Genomic DNA, 27,505 nt, shown 5'->3' with positions numbered 1-27,505 from the left:
AGGTAAAAGTGCTGGCTACAAGAATGAAAATGAAAGTGAAAGTTCCTTGGTGTTATGATGGGAAATCCAGTGCTTTCATTTCATACCCTGAGCTCAGGGATAAACACGAAGCAGGAAAATTCCCACTTCTACTCACCTGCCAGGCTATGAAAACAACCCCACGGGCCGAAGCATCTGCAGAATAAACTGGAGTGGGAAAGCTTATAGTTTACAGCTGAAGTCCTTTTCTTGCAAGATTGCCAGCTGCTGGAAGTGACTTTACTAGGGAACAAAGCAGTCAGGGATCGAAAACTTATTCTGGATGCTTGTCAGCTTTCAGGTACTGTACTAGGTTATTCTTTTTCAGGCTCTGAACAGGTGACGGCCAGATTGTTTTTTTCCATTACAAAGCTTGCTGGTTTCCAGTTTAAACAGTCAGTTAGGAATTTGTATTGAAAATCTAAGTCATCAGCTGAGCAACTCATGCTTTTAGAACATATCCTGTAGAAGGAAGTTCCTCGTTGCTTCTGTTTTATGCATGTTGCTTAGGATATGCAAACAATTCTCTGCAATTTTGAATATTTTCCCAAATGTTTTAATCCCACAAAGATTGCTTTTGCCTGCCATGAGATGAGACTAAGGCTATGTATTCATTGAAAAATATTTGTACGTTGTTTTGTAGTTTGTCTTGCATGTCGAGTTAGATATCACAATGTAGTTTTACCTCTCTGTGTAATTAGTTGAGGTCAAACACCCCTGACCTGGGATTTACATCAACTAACTACATGGAGGTAAAAATTATAGTCTGCAGTAGGAGTTTACATTCAGATTGCTAACCATGTAAAAACACACCACCTTGTTTTGCAGCAAAGACACAACCTGTGAAACAGGTGTGCTAGAAATGTTCTGCATTTGAGTGCTGCTCAGCAAAACTTTTGCATGATTCTCTCCTGTCTTCGCACCATTTATACCTGTGCAAAGTGGGTAAAAAAATGTAACCCTATCAAAACGGTCCCATCTGACAGCCACTTTGCACAGGTATGAATAACCATACAAGGGGCAAAACAGTGGACAGTCAGGACCTGAATCACTGTAACACATGCAGAATTTTAATCCTCAGGTGACAGAGTAACAGCCGTGTTAGTCTGTATTCGCAAAAAGAAAAGGAGTACTTGTGGCACCTTAGAGACTAACCAATTTATTTGAGCATAAGCTTTCGTGAGCTACAGGTCACTTCATCGGATGCATACTGTGGGAAGTGTAGAAGATCTTTTTATACGCACAAAGCATGAAAAAGTATTTTCATGCTTTGTGTGTATTTTTTCATATTTTTTCATGCTTTGTGCGTATAAAAAGATCTTCTACACTTTCCACAGTATGCATCCGATGAAGTGAGCTGTAGCTCACGAAAGCTTATGCTCAAATAAATTGGTTAGTCTCTAAGGTGCCACAAGTACTCCTTTTCTTTTTGCGAATCCTCAGGTGAGTGTCCCATCACACTGATGCTATTTGTCATATCCTGTTAGCGGGTTTTTTTGGGGAGGGGATGACCCCTTTCCCCAAAGTGGTTATTTTGTAGATGTTTTGCAAAGGAATGGTTTTTAATAGCTTGCCATTACTTTACAATTAAAATTCTTGCAACTCTTGATTTTGATAAGTAGGAGGCACTGAAAGTTACATTACAGCATGGATTTATACTGAGATTTGTTGTGACTGCAGCAGGGCTGGAAGCAAACCAGTAACAATTTAGTTTGCAGGGATGTATTGACTTGAAATTAACTTTCCACACAGCCTCATCTCTTTTCATTTAAAATCCCTTTAAAAGCTGTAAGCAGTAAACAACTCTTGAGTATTATCCAGCGGTTTGAGCAAATGTGCTTTAAAATATTCAGCTTATTTTGCATTCTTTTCCACGGAGTCTAATACAGCTTCCCCACAGAATCCCCATGCCCCAGTTAATTGCTGATTTCTCTTTTTTGTTTGCCTCAGAGCCGTGTTGTCCTTTCTCGTCATCTTGCATGTTTTCTTTTAGGGTGGTAGCGCTTATTTTGTAGTGTGACTGACAGGGAAAAGTGTTTTCCCCAGTTGAGTTAATGGGTCCCAATTCATTTCAGATGTAACTCAGCAGGAATGACCCTTAACGTGAATATAAATCCAGCTAGGATTGCCAGAACGAAGCTGCAAGGCAATTCAAGGAAGCTGCAAGGCAATTCAAGGAAGCTGCATGGCAATTCAAGGAAGGCTTTTCTGGGGCTGTTTTTTTTTTTGTTGGCTTGACTTCCTTGTTGTCGTCAATAGCTCACATTTTGTTTAGTTTCAGAGTAACAGCCGTGTTAGTCTGTCTTTGAAAATGAAAAGGAGTACTTGTGGCACCTTAGAGACTAACCAATTTATTTGAGCATGAGCTTTCGTGAGCTACAGCTCACTTCATGAGCATAAGCTTTCGTGAGCTACAGCTCACTTCATCACTCACTTCATCCCTGCCTAATAGCCATTGATGGACTTATCCTCCATTAACTTATTTAGTTCTTTTTTGAACCCTGTTAGTACCTTGGCCTTCACAACATCCTCTGACAGGGAGTTCCACAGGTTGACTGTGCATTGTATGAAGAAATATTCCCTTTTGTTTGTTTTAAACCTGCTGCCTACTAATTTCATTTGGTGACCCTTAGTTCTTGTGTTATGAGAAGGCGTAATTAATACTTCCTTATTTACTTTCTCCACACCTGTCATGATTTATAGACCTCTATCATATCTCCCCTTAGTCATCTCTTTTCCAACCTGAAAAGTCCCAGTCTTATTAATCTCTCTTCATATGGAAGCTGTTCCATATCCCTAATCATTTTTGTTGCCCCTTTCGGTACCTTTTCTAAATCCAGTATATCTTTTTTGGGATGGGGCAACCGTATCTGCACGCAGTATTCAAGATGTGGGCGTACCATGGATTTATATAGAGGCAATAGGATATTTTCTGACTTATCATCTATCCCTTTATTAATGATTCCCAACATTCTGTTTGCTTTTTAGCCTGCTGCTGCACATTGAGTGGACATCTTGTCCTCCATGCCCCTTTGTACAGATGGACACAAATGAGTCACTGATGTAACTCTACTGACATAAGAGGGTTACACCAGGAATGAATTTAGCCCTCTGCTTGTCACTCACAGTACTTAGAACTGGTTCCCCGGCCTTGTTCGAGCAAGCCTCCATGATTTAAGGTGGGAGGAAGTGAGGTTTAGTCATCAGAGTAGCAGTGTAAGATTGGGGACTCCTGAGCTGAAATCCTGGTTCCATGGATGCTAATGGGAATTTTGCTATTAATTTCAATAGGAACCATTCTTTCACCTCTGCTTTATATTCTTCCCTTTGCCATAGAATCACCTTATGATCCTGAGCAATGCCCATGGCCTCTTTGTGCCTCAGTTTATCTGTCTGTAGAACAACTGGGCTGTGAGAATTATCTGCATAATATTTGGGAAGCACTTTCGAATCCTTAGTTTTATTTTTACTGAGCCAAACCGTGCAGTCCTAAGTGTTCACTCAAGAAAAATCCCCCTGCCTTCACTGGGTGCTTTGCCAGAGTAAGGGTTGACCCTTGATTAACGTTGTATCAACATTGTATATTCCCAGTATTAAAAGACTGATCTCTGGGCCACTAGGTTAATCTATTTATTTCTGTCTTAATAAACACAGGGCTTGTGTATAGCAAATGAAATGCAAAACACAAAAGCAAAATCAGGGAAAAACGAGAGACACGAAAAGGTTGCAGCTGATGAACAAAATTCATGCACTCATAACCCTTTCCTATCTGAGCTCTGAGCTTTCTAGTTAGGGCCAGAGAGTCTGATTCATTATCTGCCAAACTCCCTTCCTTCTTTGGTTAATTCCCCCCCTTTCCCACCCCTCATTTTCGATATTTGCTCTTGTTCTTCTGCGAAAGGCAGTTCACAGGGGGCCAAACCCATCACATTAATTTCAGCAGAGCTACCCAAGGGCTGAATTTAGCCCAGGGTATAGGTAGCCTTGCCAGAAGTGAGGCTTATCAGAAAAACCCTCCCTAGTTTTCCAGCCCAAATCTGGAAACACAAGAAATGTGTGTGTGGTTCAGCGAAGGACATCATACAAAATATGAGATATCTCACTTATCTGTCCTATTACACTGCAAGGTTTTAGTCAATTAAAAACCCAAAATAGGATAGGCTTTGGCTAAGCAAATCATGCTGTGGCAAAGAACAAGGGTTCTTGGGATTTAGGAATTCAGTTCATGCAGGAGGAAACCTTACTCATAGACTTTAAGGTCAGAAGGGACCATCATGATCTTCTAGTCTGACCTGCACATCGCAGCCCACAGAACCTCACCCCACCCACCCACACACTCCTGTAATAGACCCTTAACCTCTGGCTGAGTTACTGAATTCCTCAAATCATGGTTTAAAGACTTTAAGTTACAAAGAAGCCACCATTTATACTAGTTTAAACCTGCAAGTGACCTGTGCCCCATGCTGCAGAGGATGGTGAAAACTCCTCAGTGTTTTTGCCAATCTGACCTGGGTGAAAATTCCTTCGTGACCCCAAATATGCAGATCAGTTAGATCCTGAGTATGTCCGGCAGCTACCTGGGAAAGAATTCTCTGTAGTTACTCAGAGCCCTCTCCATCCCTCATCATACCATCCCCTCCATTCACTTCTCAAGCTCAGTCTTGAAGCCAGTTAGGATTTTTGTACTCCCCCCCCCACACTGCTCTCCTTGGGAGGGTGCTCCAGAACTTCACTCCTCTGATGGTTCGAAACCTTCATCTAATTTCAAGTCTAAACTTGTTGATGGCCAGTTTACATCCATTTGTTTTTGTGTCCCCATCGGTGCTTAACTTAAATAAGTCCTCTCCCTCTCTGGTATTTATCCCTCTGATAAATTTACAGAGAGCAATCCTCTCTCCCCTCAGTCTTCTTTTGGTTAAGCTAAACAAGCCAAGCTCTTTGAGTATCTTCTCATAAGGCAGGTTCTCCATTTCTCAGATCATCCTAGTAGCCCCTCTTGGCACCTGTTCCCATCTGAATTCATCTTTCTTAAATATGGGAGACCAGAATTGCACACAGTATTCTAGGTGAGGTCTCAAAGTGCCTTGTATAACAGTACTAACACTTCGATGTCTCTATTGGAAATACCTGTCTGGATGTGCCAAGGTCGGTGATAAAAATGTTAAATAAGACTGGTACTAAGGAACTCCCTGAGGAACTCCACTAGTAACCTCCCTCCAGCCTGACAGTTCACCTTTCAGTATGACCCACTGTAGTCTCTCCTTTTATCAGTCCCTTATCCACCTTTCAGTTCTCATATTAATCCCCATCTTCTCCAATTTAACTAATAACTTCCCAAGTGGAACTGTGACAAATGCCTTCCTAACATCCGGGTAGATTAGATCTACTGCATTTCTTTTGTCTAAAAAATCAGTTACCTTCTGAGAGAAGGAGATCAGATTCGTCTGGCATGATCCACCTTTTGTAAAACTATGTTGTTTTTTATTCCGATTACTGTTTACCTTTATGTCCTTAACTACTTTCTCTTTCAAAATTTGTTCCAAGACCAGGCATACTATTGAGGTCAAACGAATAGGCCTGTAGTTTCCTGGATCACGTTTTTTTCCCTTTCACTATACTGCATGCCTGAACCATGTTGCTAACTGTGTCAGGCAGTAACCGTAGTGGAACCACCAACCAGTGACTTTTTACAGTGTAGCTGGGGTCTTACATGTGTCTTTATTCAAGTTACAACACTTTGCATTCAATACTAACCACCCTTAATATCGATGCTCTTTAATGATATGCACCTACCTCTGTGTTAACATCTTTCAGCCATAGACAGGTAGAAGCTGTTCTCCAGCCCCCTGCATGGTAGTTTTTAATTCTCTACCATACATTAAAAGGTCCCATGTTAGTGACTCTGGCTTATCTTTTTTTTTAAATCCATTTTTATTGACAAATGGACACGAAAGTACAGAGCACCTTGTTAATGTCCCGCTGACTGGAATAGCTTCACCTCTAGAGCCTCCTGAGATACGATTAAACATCTAGGATCAGTTCCTCATCAGGTGTCAATTGACATCGTGCCATTGAAGTCAGAGCTACACTGATTTACACGTGACACTACTGACTTCAGCGTTGGCTTGTAGCCCTAAATTCATCCTGGCATAAGCAGGTGCAGCGCCCCCTGAAGTTGATGTAAGTTGCACCCACTTACAACAGGGGCAAATTCCGCCCATGGATTCCGCCAAACCTCCTTGTGACCTTGGTGAAGAATTCAAAGGTGACTTATGGTTCCATCTCTCTCTCTCAGCTTCCCACCCCCAACTGCCACTGGTGTCCCTGTCAGCCGGCAATGCTCAGCCCTGATCTCACAGAATCAGGCCAGTTGAGTAGAGATGTGCAAACTGCTTCTTAGACAGTGAAAAGCAGCCGGAAGCTCAGCCTTGTTCCCAAACCTCTGCCAGTGGTCAGAGGAGTCTGGAGTGCAGCTCAGAGCTGTGGGGCCTGGGCTGGCAAATGATAAATTTTCAGTTTCCCTTGGAGAGTAAAGTGCCATGAAATAAATTATGGGGCCCTAATCTTCCCTTCCCCTTCATCAGTTAGACACAGGTGTTACCTCCATTGACTTTACAGAGTTCCTCCAAGCTTGCACCGGGGTAAAGCTGGGAAATGAGGCCCTAGCTATGAAGGGCCTAGTCCTGAGCATTGACTCTCATTGACGTCAACGGGAGTTAAGGACCCTGCGGAAGGTGCTCATCCCAGGACAGAGTTGTAAGAGTGGCTAAGTTCTGCAGCTGGGAACAGAAACAACCTGAAGAACACAGGCACAGCTGATAAGGCTAAAGGCAAAGTTAAACATCACACTTCACTGATACTGATGAAGCAGAAAGTTCAGTCTAGTGAAATGATCTCCCCGAACAGCTATTGGCAATTCTAGCTGACTGCTCTGATTTATATCACAGTCTGATTGTTTTATTTGTAGGTATCTGGTATTTCACAACATGTTACCTTAAGGGCTGGTCGGAAAATGAGGGCCACTACAGGTAGCCATCACTTCAAGGCATAGGTGCAAACACTGGGGACTGAGTGTGACATGTCACTCCCCCATTGTGCTGTTCTGGTGATGGCCCAGAATGAAAATGAAATGAAAGTTCCTTGGTGTTATGATGGGAAATCCAGTCCTTTCATTTCATTTTGTACCATGAGCTCAGGGATAAACACGAAGCAGGAAAATTCCCGCTTTGACTCACCATTTGTTAGTCTCAACGGTGCCACAAGTACTCCTTCTCTTTTTGCCAGGCTATGAAAACAACCCCATGGGCCAAAGCATCTGCAGAATAAACTGGAGTGGGAAAGCTTATAGCTTACAGCTGAAGTCCTTTTCTTGCAAGATTGCCAACTGCTGGAAGTGACTTTACTAGGGAATGAAGCAGTCAGGGATCGAAAACTTATTCTGGATGCTTGTCAGCTTTCAGGTACCATACTAGGTTATTCTTTTCCAGGCTCTGAACAGGTGACAGCCAGATTGTTTTTTTTTCCATTGCAAAGCTTGCTGGTTTCCAGTTTAAACAGTCAGTTAGGAATTTGTATTGAAAATCTAAGTCATCAGCTGAGCAACTCATGCTTTTAGAACATATCCTGTAGAATGAAGTTCCTTGTTGCTTTTGTTTTATGCATGTTGCTTAGGATATGCAAACAATTCTCTGCAATTTTGAATATTTTCCCAAATGTTTTAATCCCACAAAGATTGCTTTTGCCTGCCACGAGATGAGACTAAGGCTACGTATTGATTGCAAAATATTTCTACATTGTTTTGTACTTTGTGTCTCCTCTCATAAGGCAGGTTCTCCATTTCTCGGATCATCCTAGTAGCCCCTCTCGGCACATGTTTCAGTTTGAATTCATCTTTCTTAAACATGGGAGACCAGAATTGCACACAGTATTCCAGATGAGGTCTCAAAGGTGCCTTGTATAACAGTACTAACACTTCCCTGTCTCTATTTGAAATACCTCTCTTGATGTGCCAAGGTCAGTAATAAAAATGTTAAATAAGATTGGTACTAAGACCGATCCCTGAGGAACTCCACTAGTAACCTCCCTCCAGCCTGACAGTTCACCTTTCAGTATGACCCACTGTAGTCTCTCCTTTTATCAGTCCCTTATCTACCTTTCAGTTCTCATATTAATCCCCATCTTCTCCAATTTAACTAATAATTTCCCAAGTGGACTGTGTCAAATGCCTTCCTAAAATCCAGGTAGATTAGTTCTACTGCATTTCCTTTGTCTAAAAAATCAGTTACCTTCTCAGAGAAGGAGATCAGGTTGGTCTGGCACGATCTACCTTTTGTAAAATCATGATGTATTTTATCCCAATTACGTTTACCTCTTTAACTACTTTCTCTTTCAAAATTTGTTCCAAGACCAGGCATACTATTGAGGTCAAACGAATAGGCCTGTAGTTTCCTGGATCACGTTTTTTCCCTTTCACTACACTGCATGTCTGAACCATGTTGCTAACTGTGTCAGGCAGTAACCGTAGTGGAACCACCAACCAGTGGCTTTTCACAGTATAGGTGGGGTCTTACATGTGTCTTTATTCAAGTTACAACACTTTGCATTCAATACTAACCACCCTTAATGTAAGTGCTCCTTAATGATATGCACCTACCTCTGTGTTAACATCTTTCAGCCATAGACAGGTAGGAGCTGTTCTCCAGCCCCCTGCATGACAGTTTTTAATGCTCTACCATACCTGTTAGTGACTCTGGCTTATCTTTTTTTTTTTAATCCATTTTTATTGACAAATGGACACGAAAAGTACAGAGCCTCTTGTTAATGTCCCGCTGACTTTCGCTGGTACTTGGTATTGCACAATATGTTACCTTAAGGGCTGGATGGAAAATGAGGTCACTTCAAGGCATAGGTGCAAACAGTGGGGGCTGAGTGTCACTCCCCCATTGTGCTGTTCTGGTGATGGCCCCTTTAGTGCTGCTACAGGACTCATTAATTCATATTCCTGGTTCCCTTCTCCTCATTTTTATCGAGCTATCTATTTCTAGGACACGTAGATCTTGGCATTAATGAAAAATTTAGTTAAGTGCGTGCCTGATTCTACTGGTCTGCATAAAACGCTCCACATGAAAACCCTGTAGAATTGTCCAAATATTTCATACACATTTTGTGAAATCCACACAAAATATACAGAACAGGCCACAATCTATGTACAGAGTGGTATACGGCTCACAGATCAACATCAGAGCTGGGAAAAACTGGTAAATGTTGGTCTCTGAAAATCCATGTACAATTTTTCATTAGTTCATTTTTGCAGGATGCCCTTTGCCTCTAGTTTCAGCCAGAATGAAGGTACATTGGTACATTGAAGGTCTGTAGGCAAAAAAGCTGGTGCTGCAGATCAGTATTGAGATGCTTTGGCAGAGCTGCGTGTGGGCCTAGGAATGGAACAACAGCCATGCTGCAAGCCAGGGCTGAGGGGCGCTGGCAAAGCTGTGTGCAGATTTAGCAGCAGAATAAGTTGATGTCGCAGGATGGGATTGAGGAGCGTTAATTAAGCCTGTGGGAGAAGTTTGCCCAGCATCAGCTTCATATGCTAAGTCGGACTCAGTCTTAAGGAAACCCTTTCCTGAGCACTACATTCAAATCCATGATTTTCATCAATGTGATAGGGAGGACACTGAAAGCGTTCCCAGAGATTTCCAGATACCTTTGAAAGCCTCAAAAATTATGGCTTTTTTTCAGGCCAAACTAAGAGGCCACTCCAGTCATGTAGGCTAATCATTCCAGCAAACCTGTGAGTAAGAAAAAGACGGATGGACAGTCTAGAATTGGGTGGGGGAAAAAATGGACTGTGCCTAGGTGGTAAGATTTCACACACAAAGAATTGTTGATTTCCATTGGATTTAATGGCACTGTTCATTGGGGTATGACATCAGCCAACTTGATTTTTTTTAAATTTGACTCTAATTTGACTTGCTTCTGTTAGCCCACCTTTGAAATAGTATGTCCGAAATGTTTGCTTAAATTCCTTTAAAGATGTTATAAGGACGTTTCTGTTCCCTGGTTGATGCTTATAAGGATCTTTATGAGTAATTCCTTAACTGAGCTCAGTGAAGTTCAGCTTAATTAAGTTCAGCTTAATTTTTTACACGATCATGGTCAATTGACTGTTTAGGGGAAACGGTGAAATTGACTATGTACAAAATACACTTTTTAAAACTTTGTTCACTGATAATAACCTTGTAAGAATAGAAGGTGCAAAATTTTCAGAGAAAAGTAAGATTGTTTTCAAGTTAACAGCATCCCTCTAAATAATGACAGGTCTAAATAATGATGTTTATTTCTGTACAGCATCCTCCATATACTTAAGCGCTGTGAAAGAGAGAGGAATGTCCTTAGGAGTTGCTAGTAGCCTGAGGCGGGAGGATAGGACCTGAAACTTGCAAAGATTAGAAGTGCAAGAGTGAGTTTTTGTGTGTGTGTTTTTTTGAAAAAAAGGGGGTGGGGGGGTGAGAAAACCTGTATTTGTGCTGGAAATGGCCCACCTTGATTTTCATACACATTGTGAGGAGAGTGGTCACTTTGGATAAGCTATTACCAGCAGGAGAGTGAGTTTGTGTGTGTGGTTTTTGGAGGAGGGTGGGGGGGTGAGAAAACCTGGATTTGTGCTGGAAATGGCCCACCTTGATTATCATACACATTTGAAAGAGAGTGGTCACTTTGGATGGGCTATTACCAGCAGGAGAGTGAGTTTGTGTGTGTGTGTGGGGGGGGGGGGGCGGAGGGTGAGAAAACCTGGATTTGTGCTGGAAATGGCCCAACTTGATGATCACTTTAGATAAGCTATTACCAGCAGGAGAGTGGGGTGGGAGGAGGTATTGTTTCATGGTCTCTGTGTATATAATGTCTTCTGCAGTTTCCACAGTATGCATCCGATGAAGTGAGCTGTAGCTCACGAAAGCTCATGCTCAAATAAATTGGTTAGTCTCTAAGGTGCCACAAGTACTCCTTTTCTTTTAACATAAATTTTGTGCATTGTCACTTGTTAACAGAGTGCATTGCACCCTCTGGTGGTTTAAAAGGAAACATACAGGAATTTCATTATTTAGCATCACCAAGTTCAGATGAAGAATAAATACGTCTGATGTTTTTTATTTTCTGAGAGCTCGATGGGTCTCAGGATAGTGATGGAAGATCTAGCAGCTTAGCACCTGAGTCACTGATTTAAATCTCAGCCATGGTAGCAACGCAGGGAAGTTATTAAAGTCTGAAAACTGCTCAGTGGTTTAGTAATGATTCTCAGGCCAAATTCCTGCAGGACAGATGTCCACATGGCAGACCCCTGCACCATGACTGCACTGCACCCTTGCCACCACTCCAGCACAGACACCAAAGGTTGCCTGGCCATGGAGACAATTACCTGCTCATCCTTAGAAGTGGTTAATCCACAGCAGATTTGAAGCTACATTCCTCTTCGTTTTAGCACGATAGGGTTGGTAGCAATCTCTACATTTAGGATACCTAACGCTTTCTGATATAAATGACTCTTGCAACTGTTGTTTTGAGAAGCTCCCATGCCTCCCTTGTTTGCAGTAGGCCTTTGATATGTGGGGAGAGGGAAACCCCTCAGGCTGGAGACGGGCCTTCCCTACCCCGCACCATGAAATTCCATTCAGGTTTTGCTGAGATGTACACTTTTGAAAATCACCATTTTCATACTCTTGCTTGCATTCTTCTGTGCCCAAGCCATTAGGCTAGGGTGGGCTCTGGGAGTGGTCACAAGGGTCAGAGACAGTCTAAGCCAGGGTCACAAGGGGTCAGAATCAGCAACAGAACCCAAGTGTCCCCACAGCCAACCACTTCCTTGACTAGATCGTGCTGCCTCCCTATACTGCACAGGCATCATCCAAAGGCATTTGCTGTGATGTTACAATGGGTTCTTCTTTCAGTAAAAGTCCTGTGATGAGGGGTCATTTTGTTGCGGGTGGAAAGGAGATTAAACAGGATGAGAAGGGGACAGGAATTCTCAAGGCTGTAAATTAAGTTTATACCCAGGAAATTGATGTCACCTCTTCTGCTCTGATAGAATAATACCAAAACGCTGGACGTCTACAGCATCTTTCACCTCAGGAGCTCAGACATCTGAGACACACGCCTGATGGGCTCCCTCCAGAAAACAGCTGCATGCCTCCTGTTCCTGTCCGTTTTCTCAAGTGTCTCCCACGGCCGTAAGTCACCTCATTTTACTGTGTTGGTCTCTCATCACACAATAATATATATTTTATGCTCCAAGGAGAAAGCTGAACTGTTAACAATTAAAACCAGCAACCCAATGAGCTGGGGCGAGGGCAAGGAGGAAACTGAGTTAGGCTACTTAGAAAGAACTGAAGCTAGAGCCTTCTGAGGAGAGGGACTAGCAGCTTGGCAACAAGAGACATTACAGTACTGATAGTCTAAGGGGATACTGCAAACCACAGCATCACCTCTTCCCTCCAGCTCCGCTCCCACCACAACCAGCGTGGTTTGGAATCAGCCAGCAGGTCCGTTTTAGAGCAATCGTTATATCCTGTTTGTCTCCTGTAAGCTCTGGCAGTGAAACACAGCTCAGACAGGTGGTCACTGCTCCCACTGGCTCAGCCAATAAGGAACCTCCACTTTGGCTCTCCTGGGAGAACCCCTGTCTACCGAGCCCCCACATTCCAGACTAAGACTGAGACTAAGATGTGCTAATATGCTAACAGTGTTACTCCATCCACTGGAAATGCTCTTTGGATAAAGTAGATTTAAATGCTGGCCATCAGTTGTCTGTCATCTTAGGGCACATTCACCCCAGGGGTAATTCCTTAGACATCAGTGGAATTACACTAGAGATTAGTTAAACCCAAATTAAAATTCTGTGCTCAGTTGTGCATATTTGCTTACGTAAGGTAGCACAGGTGTAACTTGGGACAAAATATGGCCAAATGGTCTCGAACGGATACAAGTTTTCTCCACTTAAACCTATTCTATATTTTAGCAATCAAACACTTGTTTTACACTTAATGATTTCTGTTTGAGTAATTATTTATTTGTCTTCTTTTTTCCCCCGCCTCCCTCAGAACTTGCAACCTTCATCTGCAGTGATGTCAAGACAGAATATAACAAAACGGCAACAATTTCATGCATTAGCAACAAGAAGATTACACATGTGGTCGTTAAGCGCTGTGAAAATTGTAATAAACAGAACTCGTGCTTAGAAAGCGTTATAAACACGTGGGCACGAAAGGATTCCAGTGAAGAGGGAAGAATTCGGTTGGTGCTACAACACAATGTTTCTGAAGTGCACATACAGGAAGTAAAAGCAACTGATGAAGGAGGTTATAAATGGCATCTTTATTCTGACGCTGGGGAACGCGATGGATGTGCAACCCTTGAGATTACAGGTAAACTCACAGCACAGAGGGGATCATGGACACTATAATAAAGCTACTGCAGATTTCAGTTACTTTTTTGAGCATTTTAATAAATAAATTCAGTTCCACCATGGATTAGTTTTCAGAGGACAATTACCAGCACTAGAGGTTTTGGAGATAAAATAAAGAGGTTTTCAGAATAAATAAAACATTTCAAACACTGAGTTAGGCCCTGCACAGCCCCATTGTCTTAAATGGTTGAAATACCATAAAAGAATAGAGACTGTTTGGTGACCTGTGATGGACAGGTGAAAGCTCAGCGTTTATTGTTCTTGTACTCAGCAATCCATGAGTGAGCTCACTGAGTGTCAAGGTTCTAGCTCAGTAGAGACACGGAATTGGACTGTGTTCTTCTCCCTGTTCCAGTCATTTGTATTATATTAGCTTGTTTAGGGCCAGATTGTGGCCTTTACTGTATAGCCACCCAGGGTTAAGGGACACCGTTCCCTTGTGCCTGTTGCCCATGTCATGGGTACCAGTGCAGGGTGGGAGAGCAGCCACAACAGTTGCAGGGAAGCTTGGTTCTGCCCTTCCCCCAAACATATCACCCAATGCAGCTGCCTCCTGTGTGCAAGCAGAAGTATCCTTTGCCAGGTAGAGGCCTGGCATAGATTATCCACCCTCTCTTCCCTCTCCCTTGAGCCCTTAGGAAACTGGGGACCAGATTGTGAGTCTGGTTTTGTTTCTCTTGGTATGCACATCATACAGCAAAGTACAGCAATACTCTGAGGCAGCTAAGTTGGGTTTCTCATGGAAAGTGCTGGTAAGGCTGGTTAAGACACCTTCTGCTTCCTCAGATACCAAGCTTGCACTGCCAGTCAGGTTAGTCCCGTGGCCATCAGGAATAGATATATGCTGCCAGAGAGGGTTGTGATGCATTGGTAGAGCTGTGGAGGAAGTCTGACCTGGGATCTGTTATGAGACTTTCTGATAAGCGAGAGGGGAAAGAGGGCACCTTTAGATCCACACTAAATGAGTTAATTCCTGGGTTTACCTGCAGTCAATAAAGTAAGAGTTTGTTAACCAAGACTAGCATGGAGCTAGGGTTGACTGAGGTTTCCTGCAATTGCCTTCAAAGGGCACCTACCGTATTGATCAGCAAGCCCCTCGCTCATGAGGATGGGGCCCATGGAATAAGGGAGCAGAATGAGGTGGGCCAGGATCTAAAATTTCCCAAGTGGCAGCAATTGTCTGTGCTGTAGGAAAGCTGGGGTTGCGACAGCCATGGCTAGAATAGCAGGAGTCACACAGGTCAGCACTGGACCAGACACAGGGGGCTGAGAAAAGAACTGAGGGCAGTTGAATTGCTGGGTGAGGGAAGCCTGTAGAGCACATGGCTGCACTGTGTGTGACTGAAGTCACGGCTGTCAAGCCCTCCGCATTAGAGGTTCACCTGCAATATAAAACATTTAGAGAAATCAATCAGGTGTAAACGGACACCCAGACCACCCTGGCAGAAACCATTTTTGTTTATAAACTCCCTGCCGTCTCCAGAATCTTTAGTGACACCTCAATCCACTTTTCTTTTATTGTCACTTTCCCTTTTTTCCCCAGCTGTACTCACACGTATGGTATAAGGTGCAGTTGTGACCCACCCTAGCACCAGATCCTTTAGCTCCATCCCCACAGAAATCCAGCCAGAACTGTCGTTACACAGTTCTAGGGCCAATTCATCCTCAACTGAACTTCAGTGGAGTTACCCACACATGCCAAGGCTGAATTTGACCCATAGGTTAGCTGTTAATTCGGGCCGCTAGTCACCTATTGTGGGAAAAAAAGCAATGGATATTGTACAAGCCATAATCAACACTGTGTTTCTTTCAGCTCCAGAAACTGAGCCTAATCTCACTAGGAACGGAACAAAGCTCACCTGCCTGTCACCTATAGGGCATCGACAAAGGGAGATCCATTGGTTCAATGGCCATGGGACTAACCTGACGGGCAGTGCAAGCCTGGTATCTGAGGAAGCAGAAGGTGGCTTAACCAGCCTTAGCAGCACTCTCCATGAGAAACCCAGCTTAGCTGCCTCAGAGTATTGCTGTACTGTGCTGTATGATGTGCACACCAAGAGAAACAAAACCAAGTGCCTTCGTGCCCACAAAGCAGTTGCTGATTACCTTCATTTTACTTCAACCGCAGGTATAAGATATAGCAGAAATACTTTGAGTTTCAGCCACAAATCAATCATCCCCTGATGATGAAACGTTAGCAGTTGTCTTGTGCAGAATTCTTGCTCCCCAGCTGGAAAGGGGTGACTGGAAGTTCTCAGAGTATTAGTTCTAATGCCATTATTATTGAGCACCACCAACATACTGTTCCAGGAATAGCTGTCTGCAGGTAAAGCAGAGATTTTTGAATAATATGTCACATGCATCTGCTTCACATGCTAGATTAGTCTAGATTTTTTACAATACAAAGCAGTGTGGGCAGTGCATTTTGTACAAGAAAGGGCTTAGGCACCTGACGCCAGGAGAGGGTTCATGGCTGTGAATCGCACATGGAGATTGGTGCCAAAGTATTTCCCACTGGCTAGTTTAGGCAGCTCCTTGCTCTGTGTGCTGGCTTTTGCAGATCCCTTTCTTAGGCTCCTAAATCTCCTCAAGCAGTGCATACAGAGTTGGGTGCCTAACTCAGGGCTGTGGATTGCACTGGGTAACAAGGTGCCTAAGTCTCTTTGTGGATCTAGCCTGTAGCTGCCTAAGTTTTATGGAAAGTCAACTGCGGCTCCTAAACCACTTAGGCACCTTTGAAAATTTTACTCCACGTAAGCTGAAAACAGGATCACAAAAGTTACCCTCAACATCTGCCAAATGTACCGTATGACACACAGATCATCCCGCTATGAATTACTGCTTTAAACACTCTACGGCTTTGGTTGTCACCGTAATGTTTTTGAGTCCTTATTAACACACCTGTTTTTTTTCCAGATCCGGAAATTCCGAAGACCATGAAAGAGCATGTTGCCACCATTCTAGTGCTCCTCTTTCTGGTTCTCTGCTCTTTTGCAGCTATTCTATACTACAAGTACCGCCAGCGAGGTACAGTCTGACAACACACATTAAGGGCGAAGCCTGTCCGATCTGCGCTTGCTGAGTTTCAAAAAGTCATCTGCTAGGAGCTAGTACCCAGGGCTGGCTCTAGGCACCAGCAAAACAAGCAGGTGCTTGGGGCGGCATTCCGGCGCCGGCCATGCCGCCCCTGGAAATGTGCCCCCGCCGCCTCAGCTTGCCTCTGCTCCGCCTCTGCCTGCTCTCCTGAGCGCGCCGCCACCGCTTTGCTTCTCCTTCCTTCCTCCCTCCCAGGCTTGCCGCGTGCGAAACAGCTGTTTCACGTTGCAAGCCTGGGAGGGAGGAGAAGTCGAGCGGCGGTGCGCTCGGGGGAGGCGGCGGTGGTGGAGCGGAGGCGAGCTGGGGCAGGGAGCGGTTCCTTTACCCCACTCCTTTACTTCCGGTTCTCCCCCCCACACACCCTCACTCACCTCCACTCCGCCTGCTCCCCTGAACATGCCGCCGCTCCGCTTCTCCCCCCTCCCTCTCAGGCGAGGGAGCGGCGGCATGTTCAGGGGAGCAGGCGGAGTGGAGGTGAGCTAGGGCAGAGGGTTGCGGGTGGGGGAGCCGCAGGAAGCAATGAGGGGGGGAAATGCGGCAAGCCCGGGGGAGGAGGCGGGGCCGGGGATTTGGGGAAGGGGTTGGGAAGGGTCGGAGCTGAGGGAGCAGGAGGGGGGGGGGCATGAAAAAAAAGCGGGGGCAGCCAAAAATTTTTTTGCTTAGGGTGGCAAAAATTCTAGTGCCAGCCCTGCTAATACCACAAACTCAGCTAATCCACTCTTAAAGGTGGCAGCCTGGAGCAAACATGGGTAGTGTCCATGCCAGCCTTTGTAAATGTGTTAGCTACCACAAGTTAATTGGTAACAAAATTATTTGAGATTAAAATGCCTAGTGCAAACCAATGCCATGAATTTAGAAGAGGCAGGAATGCTGCTGCTTAAGGATATGTCTACACTGCGAAAGAAAAGCTCTTTGTTCAGGTTAAAATACCAGTGAAAACATGGCAACTTGGATGAGCAGCTCAAATTCAACTCCTGGGGTATGTCTACATGGCTGCTGGATGTGAGCCTTCCAGCCTGGGTAGACAGACTCACACTAGGTGGGCTCGAGCTATCATGCTGAAAATAGTGATGTGGAGGTTGTAGCTCCAGCAAGAATCAGGCTAACCACCCGAGCTCAAACCCAGGGGTCAGGTGGGCTTGAGAGTCTGAGCCACAATGTCCACACTGCTATTACGAGCACAAGTCTGCCTACCCAGGTTAGGAGGCTTGCGCCCAGCTGCGGTGTAGACATATCCCTTTCGGCCTGCACTCCAGCTGCTATCCCAAATTAAAAGTAGAGTTGCTACATCTTCACTGCTATTTTAATCTGAGTTAGGAACACAACTCTTTTTGCAGTGTAGACACATCCTTACTCTCCTCTTGAGCTTACTGGCTTGATTGAGCCAGTACTTGTGGGCACTTGAACCCCTCCATGCTACAAACCAGGTAGAGTCCATTCCAGCCCATACTTCTTCATGACTGAAACCTAACAATGCTACACCCAAGAACGTAATGGGAAGTTTGCATGATCCTTGGTGGAGACTGATTCCATACAAATGAACAAATGCAAACCTGTAACACGCAACGGACCTTACCTTGCACCCCCTAAAGAGCATGAGAAATTATATTGGAGACAGTAGGAGAGTAGAGTGTCCCTGCTTGTCCTCCAGGCAATCAAGGGTATGTTTTTCCTGCACTAAAGTACCCTGTGCTTTTCAGTCATATCCATAGATTGTGTCCTACCATGCAAAATAATGATGTTGGAGAGGTGTAACTCCCAGCCCCAATGGTCCAATTCTACCCCCAGTAAAGACCAGCCCCTATATTAACCGAGAAATATTGTTTAAAAGTGTCCCCAGGACATGTTTTTGAGTTCCACTTAAGTCAGTGGGACCAGGGCTCCTAAGTAACATAGGCATATTTGAAAATTTTTCGCTTTGCCATTAGTCTCAAGCCAGGCAAAGGATTAATCTCTTGCTAAATTTCAGATGGCATTTAAAGTAAAGCTTTGGGTAGCACTGCCAAATCCAGCCCAGAGAAAGAACTTCAAATACACGCAAGACAGCACTGCCCCTGGTATACAAGTGATCAGGGAACCATGCAGAGGGCTGCACGGAAACACGTGACTGACCCCAGTCAAAATCAAAATGTAGTCCTTTCCTGTGTCTGCATTCACAATGGGGTGTTGCCTCTCATTCATTGTCTTGGTCAACACAGTGAAAGCAGCACTGCTAAAATCTGTTTTCAATGATGCAGTATAGTTCCTGAAATTAAATCATGTAATGGTTTCATACATTTTCTAATGCAAATCCCTTTTCCCCTTCATTTTCCTAGCAATGGCCAGAGGGAATTTTGCAGACATATTAAGGAACCTCCTTCCAGTTTTGAGACAATGTAAGCCTTTCCATTGTTCATATTGTATCTAATCATGGGTCAAGTTCATCTGGTGTGTAGTTCAGCTGAAATTACTGGCGTTGTGTCAGGGTTGAATTTAGCCCAATATCTCTGTGATTTGATTGCTTTGTTACATTTTAGTGCCCTTCATAATGAAAAGCTGATAAGAACACAATGTCGTGCTTTGCATGGACTGGCTATATGTGCTTCTCTCCTGCAGCTTTGCCAAAACACACCTCAGTTCTGACCTGCAGCAATCCAAGCAAATATGTTCCGGGAGTACACACACCTATGAAAAGTATCTAACTCCTGATCTAAAGTACCCCCTGCCAGTCCTGGGACACCATACAGCTCAGCTGATGGACCCCGAACCTCCTATTTCAGTGCTGCCACCCTCAACCGAACCACTCCTTCGAACCACCACACAGCTCTACTCACACATATTAAACCTACCAAAACTCAGCCTCTGACCCTCTATATTTATCTGCAATGTCCTGTTCGCTTCCCGTTCTGGCAACCCACCCAGCTCTCCCATTGCACCTCATCACTGGCAGTGTGAACAGACAGGCTACAGACAGAGGCCAGGTCTGCCCTGTAAAGTTTGGTCAGCATAGCTATGTTGGTTGGGGTGTGAAAAAAAATAATCATACCTATTCCGGAAAAATGGCTATGTAGCTGCAGTTTATTGTGGTAAAGGGGCATTTTTGCCTGGTTGGTTTGTGTTGTTAGGAGAGATGGCTGAACTATTCAGACTGAAATACGATGTAAGTTTTTAACAGTGAAGGTAACTAACCATTGGAAGAAGGACCATGGTGGATTCTCCATCAATAGCTGTTTTCAAATCACTGTTGGATTTTTTTTTAAAGATATGCTGTAGTTCAAAAGGAATTATTCTGGGCAGGTTTAATGGCCCTGTGTCACACAGGAGGTCAAAATGGTCCCTTCTGGCCCTGGAATGTAGGAATCTATGAACTATAGCGGTAGAGAATGCCTCTTGTCGGAACATGCTGTGTCTCCTTCGGGGGCTTTGCCAGTGCAGCTATTGGCAAATTGGCAAAGCCTTTGTACCATACACCAGCCCCTATGGAACCACGGTGACAGGATCCCCTCGGCCCTAGAGGCAGTTCCACTAGGTCAGAGCTGAGGTACCTTGGCAGGGCCATTCAGGGGAAGCTGGCACCACCACAGTCTGTGCTTTGCCTGTACTGAATCCAAACAGATACACACTGGGCCGGGTTCTGATCTAATTGACACCCATTGTACACTGGTGTAATGTCACTGACTGTCATAGATTCTTTTTTACACTGGTGTGAGAAAGAGCAGGAGCAAGCTCGCCGTCACCCAGCTGCCGCTAACCTGGCTTCAGGCATTTCTTTTGTAAAGAGGAAATTGAGTCTAGGGTGTTCTCACAAGAGTTTCCCCCTGATTTCTACAGATGAAAGTGCAGAAGAAAATGTATCTAACCAAGAAGTCTGACGTATGAAACAAGATGGCTCCTGACAGGAAACAATGATGATCCAGCCTGCATCAATGCAACTGAATTTAAGCAAAGCAGTAGATACAGAAACTAAGACATTCAGTACATACACACTCAGCAATCAAACAATGTTAAGAAACTAGCAGGAGAGTGAATTTGTGTGGGGGGGTGGAGGGTGAGAAAACCTGGATTTGTGCTGGAAATGGCCCACCTGATGATCACTTTAGATAAGCTATTACCAGCAGGACAGTGGGGTGGGAGGAGGTATTGTTTCATATTCTCTGTGTATATATAAAGTCTGCTGCAGTTTCCACGGTATGCATCCGATGAAGTGAGCTGTAGCTCACGAAAGCTCATGCTCAAATAAATTGGTTAGTCTCTAAGGTGCCACAAGTACTCCTTTTCTTTTTGCGAATACAGACTAACACGGCTGTTACTCTGAAACCTAGCATTTTAAAGACTTTTTTTGTCTGACATCCCCTGCTTTGCAGACTGGGGGCTACATTCTCCTCTCAGTTTCACTGGTCTGATAATTTGAGCAAAGTTCTTTCCCTCCCTGAAACACTGATGCTTTAAGGCCATATTTTCCCCACTTTTGATGGAATCAAAGCTTTGTTTCCTACCTTAATAGCCAGCCCTTTAGGATGGGCTAATATGGCAGCTAGATGTATGTAGCATTGTATCCCCCAATTAACCTGCAGCCAGCCATCAGGACAGAAGTGCAGTGCACGATCACAAAGACTTTGTGATGCAAGTGCCAATCTAATTCACCAACCAAATGGTGTGTTGTGAAGGGGCTGCAGAACTGGGAACCATCCCCCGAATCAGAACCGTCTTCAATTACTTGCAAGAGTTGTATGATGAATGGACACACTGAAGAGAAAATGAATGTAAATGGGGCCCTAACTTCACAAGTAGATTGCAGAAATTAATTGCACTGATTTACTTTCTACATATGATAAAAAATATGGAAAGAAAGTAGGGAATCTTGTTTTGTGGGGTGAGAGTTACCTGGATTATTTCACCCTAAAGAATGAAAGTGTGCTGTTTGTTATGATTTGTCTCAAGCTTATGCAAGACTTGGCCACTCTGCTCATTGAAAGCTTCCAAAGGGCTTAGGTGCTTCTGAAAATGTTGCCCCTAGCCTCCACTAGAAATGTCTTAAAATTTCCCACCATTGCTCTCCTGTTGGTGCAGCTCCAATGTGGTACCAACGGTGGAATGCTAGTTAAGACAGGCCACTGGCAGTTTAAATATGTACGTATTTATATTACTGTAGAGACTGGCACTCCCAGTCATGGCTCAGGATCCTATTTTGTTAGGTGCCGTACAAAAACCAAACAAAGACTGTCCCTGCCCCATGTGCCATGTAGACCTGTTCTGGCACTTTAGATAGTAGGGTGATTAAATGACATGCAGTTAATTTACACTAGAACTGAGGAGCTAAATTGTTGGTATTGCAATGATGGGAAATTTCTGTTGACTGAATAGTGTAGCCTCAGACATATACTGTCAGTAGTGCTGCTGGGGTCTTGGCACTTTTGAAAATCAGGGCTTTTAATCGGGTAATTAAAACATGGATTTAGGACACTAACTTTAGGCATCCATTGAAAAAAATCTTGGCCATTGATTTTATCCAAATGTCTTGCTATGTTGAAAGACACAGAGATACCTGCCTTCCTCCCTCCGGCTGAAAACCAATGGGAGATTCCCATAGGGCCAGATTTTAGTAATTTTTTCCAAACACTCTTTGGGGACAGGACAGACCTTTTGAAACCCCTGTTTAAATAAACTTAATTGACAGTTGCACCAGTGGTTGCTGGGAATTGTAGTACCCACCAGGCTTAAACAACTCCTCCTCGAGCAGACATAGAGCTGCCTAGGATGCCAGGGAATATCTTGTCCTAGATAACTAGTGTGTGTTTGGGAGATGCTGTTTTGTCTTCCTCAGAAATGTTCCCTATTTGTTGCTATTTGAGGTAAAACACTATCCTTGATGGGCCACTGGGCTGAGCTATGTATCTGTGACACTCCAGTTACCCACCAGCGACACAAGGGCCTGTACATGGGAATGTCGGAACCTGGAGGTGGGAGGATTTGTGAGACTATTCATCCTCCTGTCAATGGGCGCCTCCGTCACTGCCCAGTGTACCGTACCTCCAGGCCAGTTTGTGTCGACTCAGTCACAAACACATGCCCGACCCTTACCCTTTCACCAGGGGTGTATTTATTCTTTCCTTACACGCTGTGAGGATTTCAGTGCAGGGTTATAGCAAGAGGAGGCTTCCATGCCACCTTCACTCCTCAGCCCAGGCTCACCCTTTCAGCTCCCCGTGCTTCCTGTTCCTCCCATTTACAGCCTCCCAGTTACCTCATTAGGCCAGTGAATAGCACCCAGGGGCTCATAATCCCCCAACAGAAAGTGTCTAATTGGCTTCAATTAATCCTGCGCTCTTGCCAGTGCTGCAGCAAACTCAGTGACCAGGGTGCTATTAATAGCACCCTGTCACACTTCCTCTGGCTGAGTTTTAAACCAGTAATTAGGCCCAGGACCTAGCTTCTTCAGGGCAGGAAGCTGCAGATACAAAATTCCATCCAAACAGCCAGCCATCACATGACCAGGTATCCATTGGTTTTGTCTCAGGAATCTGTTAGTCAAAGAGGTAGATCTTATTGTCATTGCTATGCTGATTCAGTCTTTCTGTTAATTAAGGCCAAAGGCATATCTGCAATCATAGTGTATTTTATGTACATAATGACAGGTTTCAGAGTAGCAGCCGTGTTAGTCCGTATTCGCAAAAAGAAAAGGAGTACTTGTGGCTCAAATAAACTGGTTAGTCTCTAAGGTGCCACAAGTACTCCTTTTCTTTTTACGTACATAGCAAGTCATGCGTATAGAGCCAAAGGTAATGCAAAGCAAAGTCTGACACTGTCCTTTCAGATTCTGGAGCATCAAACCCGTAATGGCAATTCCAGTTGGCTCTTTTTGAATCTTTCAGTTGGTCTGTGTTGGTTTCTAGTGCTGGGCCAGACATCAGTAGCCCAATAATGAAACTATGGCTCCGTGCCAATAATACGAGTATCGTTCTGTGCCAAAACTTTTTTTGCCAGCAGAATCAGTAGAAACCAGATACAAATTTTCAAATAGAATTTCCATTAGTGACATTTTAAAAATGTGAACCAAAGTTATTCTTTTTCCACTCAAGTTGCCACAGGAGCTTGTGTTCCAGAATTAGCTCTAGCATTGTCTCTGGCTGTGGATAGCATTTTCTTTCTTGACATTTTTTTACTTCATGGCAACACTAATTACTTGTGGTTTATTTCTGTAAGAAATCATTTTGAATTAATTTTGCAGTATCAGTGATAAGAATATTATATATTTTTTCCATAAGGTTTTGAACTTTCATATGGCTAGAAAGAGCACATTGACCAGTGAGTTAGGTCTCAAATGTTCCCATCCTGACACTTACGTATTTGCTAAAGCCATGCCAGTGTTTTCTTTATTTCCAACACAGAGGTTAACACTGTGTGAGATCAGGGCTTGGATTCTGCATGGGTGTTGGCTTGTTGCCTCTGATGGGTGCTTATACACCTGCATAACTTTATTAGTTTTTCCCGAGGTGCGGGGGAGCTGCACCAAATGAAGCCTCAGTCCTGCACTGTGACCCATGTAGACAGCCTGCAGCACCTGTGCAAAGCCCAGCTGATGTCAAAATGGGCTCCATGTGGGCACAATGAGATAACAGTGCAGGATTGGGGCCTGAGAGATGACCATGTTGAATCTGATGTGCTCTGAGCCAGAAATGACCCATAACTCTTGATGGTGGGGGGGGCAATTTAAAGGTTGGGGTGGGCACGTGACCACCCCACGTGTTGCCTCTGGCCCCTTTCCTGCTCCCCCTGCACCTTCCACACCCGCTCAAAGCTGGCACCAACTTGCCCCCATTCCCCTCACAGCTCCTTCCCGCTTACTTCTCCCATTGCCTCTCCATTGCGGGCACGGCCCAGGCCGGAGAGTGCTGCGGACACCTACTGCCAAGCAGGTACCTGCGGCTGTGGGAGAGGAAGGGACAGGCTGCTAGTTTATGGTTGTTCATGGAGGAGTCTTGATTTCCCTTCACCTCTATCTCACATAGCAGAGAGCTGAGGGGGGGGTTACATGGGGACACGTGCCTCCCCACAGATTTCTGCCCGGGTGGGAGTGGGGCTGAGTGCGGAAGAGGGGGCGTGCCTGGGAAAGACACTTATCAGTCCCGCTGAGCCCTGCTAGGAGGCACCCATAGCAGGGAAGAGAGACGGGGCTGGCTGTGCACCCATATGCAGCTATAGCTATGCAAGACACCTCCAGTAGGAGACAATGGAATATTTTTTAGTTCCTTGGAGCTTGCTATTCATACCAGAAACAAGGGCAATAATCAAAGGACATCTACTAATAGGTCTGCCCTGTATAATGTCCAACACCCTCAACTCCCCTGGTGATGATCAGAAGCTTGTAGGACCAAAGCCATAATGTGCAACTTCCAAAGTATAGAAACTTCTGACCCTCAACTATTCGGCTCTGTGCCCCTTTAACCAATCCTGTAAATAACTGTAATCAAAACACAAATACACGTTGCTTTGTTTTATTATGCAATGGATCAATGTCTCCTGTTAAAATGAGAATTCCTGGCTGCAGTGTCATTTTAGCACCCAATCTACTTAATGATATGAAAGATTTTCACATAAAAATCAAAGAGCCATTAAATCAACTCACTGGAAAGTGGGAAATTATTTCTCTGTGTTTTTCGTCTCTGGATTCTTTCTGTCTGTTGACTGAACAGAAGGTTTTAACCAGACGGATTTTGAAGTCACCGTTTTGATTTCTATCAATTATTATAGTTGCAAAGAAGACTAAAAATTGTTTTAAAATGGTTTAAAAATTGTATATACACAAGGTTTCAGGAGTCTTTTGTGACAATTGAGGCCCTTCGTACGAAGGACGGTTGTGCTTTATCCTTCCATCCCATAGGGTTTAAAATCTGAATTACAAGAATTAGCAAATCTGAATGGGTTTCAACCGAATTCTCCATTTTGGGAGTAACCAATGCATGGGGAATATCTAGAGAGAAACATGGAAATAAAGCGTAAGATTGCATCATCAGCAGGACATAGGTCATTCCAGAAACCAAGTTCTTCCATCAGTTCTGCAGTAGGGTGAATGTTTATTTCTTTAAATCTTATAAAAGTGCTAGCAAAGGCACCTATCTATCTGGTCTAAGCTTTCTTCACTCCAAAACATATCCTACATACAGCAGTATAATTTTAAGAGAACCACCAACCACCCATGAGCACTGTAAATAGTGAAATCCCCCACCTTTGTGAATACCACCTTTAAACACTGGGAGGTGGAGGGGGGGAGGAAGAGGAGTTTCGCAACATCCACTGAAGATGTTCAGATGCAAAGGAAGGGATTAAACAAGCAAAGACTAGCACCCAGTCCTGTGTTTCATTTCATGTGCTTGGTAGAAGCTCTTGCCACACAAGAGCCGAAAGGGATGGGCAGAAAGACACAACCCAAGCTGTAGAAGCACAAGGTGTTGGATGAAAATGTGTATACCAGAAGGGCTCCTACTCCAGGAGACAAAATGGCAAACAAGCCGGGTTTAAATGCGGGGTAGGAGGAAGCCTGGGAGAGCTCCTGGCCCTAAAACTTGACAGCAGATAATCAAAGGGAAATGCACCCCTCTGATCTTAGGCGGGCAATCCCCTCTGTCCTGGAGCCTGAGTCTGCAAGTTGCATTGCAGTCCTTACTCATGTAACCCTTCTGCCAGGTGAAGCCAGCAGCAACAAGGGCCGGGTTCAGTATCTAGGGGTTCCTTTTCAACAATACAACACCGAACCGGCTCAAGCCCCCACCCAGTAACCTGGGACAATCACACATCACCCCCTGGGTGCCTCTGAGAGGCAATACTTGCCCACTCGCAAGCACAGAGTCTGAGTGTAGCAAAAACTTTTAATAAAAGGAGGGAATTAACTCAGCATTAATTTGGGAAAACACCACAGCTATGGTTCATAAACACAAACCATGAGCAAAAGACCCACCCCGAAGTAAGTTGGGCAGTGTCCTTTTCCCCTCAGGGTCTTAAGTCCAGCAACCCAAAAGTCCCTTTAGCGTGCCCGTCCCTTCTCTGTACCCCCACTCACAGTTGCTCTCCTTGGCCAGTGCAGTCACAGAGTTCAGAGGTTCATCCGCAGAGTTCACCTCCCACCCTGTGTGGAAGACAGGGTGGGGGGTAAGGAGGCACTAACACACTGCACTGCTCGGGCACTCGCTCGTCGCCCCAACGGCCGATTGCCACGCCTCTACAGGGCTTTTCTCTGGCCCTCTCCACCAGCTTCTCTGCTGGCCACTTGCCATGCCTCTCCACCAGCCGCCCTGTTGGTCGCGCCTCTTGTAAGGGGCAAAATCCTAAAGTTTGTGTTTGTATTATCATTGTTTATTGTATTTGGGTGGCATCCATGTTATAATCCAAAATGGAGTATTGGTCATGTGACCCCAGGGTTAGCTAGAATGCTTCCCGCCCTTTTCAACGGTCAGTAGTGGTACAATGGTAAACAAGTACCAGCTCAAACTGGTTTTGTGCAGGGATTCTACGGGGTTTCCCGCCTTAGAATCTTTATAAGGCTGGCAGTTATCTCAGTTAGGGGCTGCCCATCCTAGAGGCAGGTACACTCATCTTGCTCCAACGGGCCGTCTAGACTCCGGATCAATTACCCGTCACAGTCACAGCCATTATTATCTGCCTTCAGATGCCCTGCTGTCATCGCGAAAAACTGTCTTGGTGTCATCATGGAAGAACAGACTAACGAGGGATCACTTCAGTGTTCCTCTCTCGGGGGTCTATATGAGCTAAGAGATAAAGGGCCTGAGCAACCAATGGAAGGGTGATATATGTATGTCATACTTACCTTGTACCCCATCTGGTATTGATTTGGGTCCTGGCTTCACACCATGCATTCACTAGGTTACTGTACCTGTAAAAGAATAAGTTTCAGTTAATGTTTACTCACTTCCCTGTCCCCACTTTGCTTACATC

At 44.5% G+C, this 27,505-nt stretch overlaps 1 protein-coding gene and 1 long non-coding RNA gene across 4 annotated transcripts; one reads left to right on the top strand and one right to left on the bottom strand.

Moving 5' to 3' along the window:
• Positions 1 to 100: 100 nt before the first annotated feature.
• LOC125620977 (uncharacterized) lies at positions 101 to 27,505 on the top strand. 3 transcript variants are annotated; one of them, XM_075119341.1, is made up of 7 exons: positions 101 to 319; positions 12,104 to 12,245; positions 13,116 to 13,439; positions 15,294 to 15,608; positions 16,397 to 16,507; positions 18,892 to 18,951; positions 20,387 to 27,505. In XM_075119341.1, the coding sequence occupies exons 2-7, from the start codon at positions 12,176 to 12,178 to the stop codon at positions 20,425 to 20,427; spliced, it is 921 nt and encodes a 306-aa protein (XP_074975442.1). In that variant the 5' UTR covers positions 101 to 319; positions 12,104 to 12,175; the 3' UTR covers positions 20,428 to 27,505. The 3 variants fall into 3 exon arrangements, with proteins under 3 accessions (XP_074975442.1, XP_074975441.1, XP_074975443.1); XM_075119340.1 differs by lacking the exon at positions 101 to 319 and adding an exon at positions 7,344 to 7,478; XM_075119342.1 differs by lacking the exons at positions 101 to 319; positions 15,294 to 15,608 and adding an exon at positions 7,346 to 7,478.
• LOC125620980 (uncharacterized) lies at positions 13,063 to 16,472 on the bottom strand. Its single transcript, XR_007352375.2, has 3 exons — positions 16,382 to 16,472; positions 15,587 to 15,800; positions 13,063 to 14,862 (listed from the first exon to the last, which is right to left on the bottom strand). It is a non-coding gene; the product is annotated as an uncharacterized LOC125620980 (long non-coding RNA).

The sequence above is a fragment of the Caretta caretta genome, chromosome 14, assembly GCF_965140235.1.
Source record: "Caretta caretta isolate rCarCar2 chromosome 14, rCarCar1.hap1, whole genome shotgun sequence".
Taxonomy (NCBI): Eukaryota; Metazoa; Chordata; order Testudines; family Cheloniidae; genus Caretta; species Caretta caretta.
The sequence above is the reverse complement of the archived record's forward strand: the minus strand, read 5'-3'. Positions and strand labels throughout refer to the sequence as shown.

Excerpts from the sequence above, each read along its gene's own strand:
- LOC125620977 (XM_075119341.1), top strand. The coding sequence starts at position 12,176 with ATGGGCTCCCTCCAGAAAACAGCTGCATGCCTCCTGTTCCTGTCCGTT. Across the intron at positions 12,246-13,115 it reads CTCAAGTGTCTCCCACGGCC|AACTTGCAACCTTCATCTGC; the intron begins GTAAGTCACCTC and ends CGCCTCCCTCAG. Across the intron at positions 18,952-20,386 it reads CCTTCCAGTTTTGAGACAAT|ATGAAAGTGCAGAAGAAAAT; the intron begins GTAAGCCTTTCC and ends TGATTTCTACAG.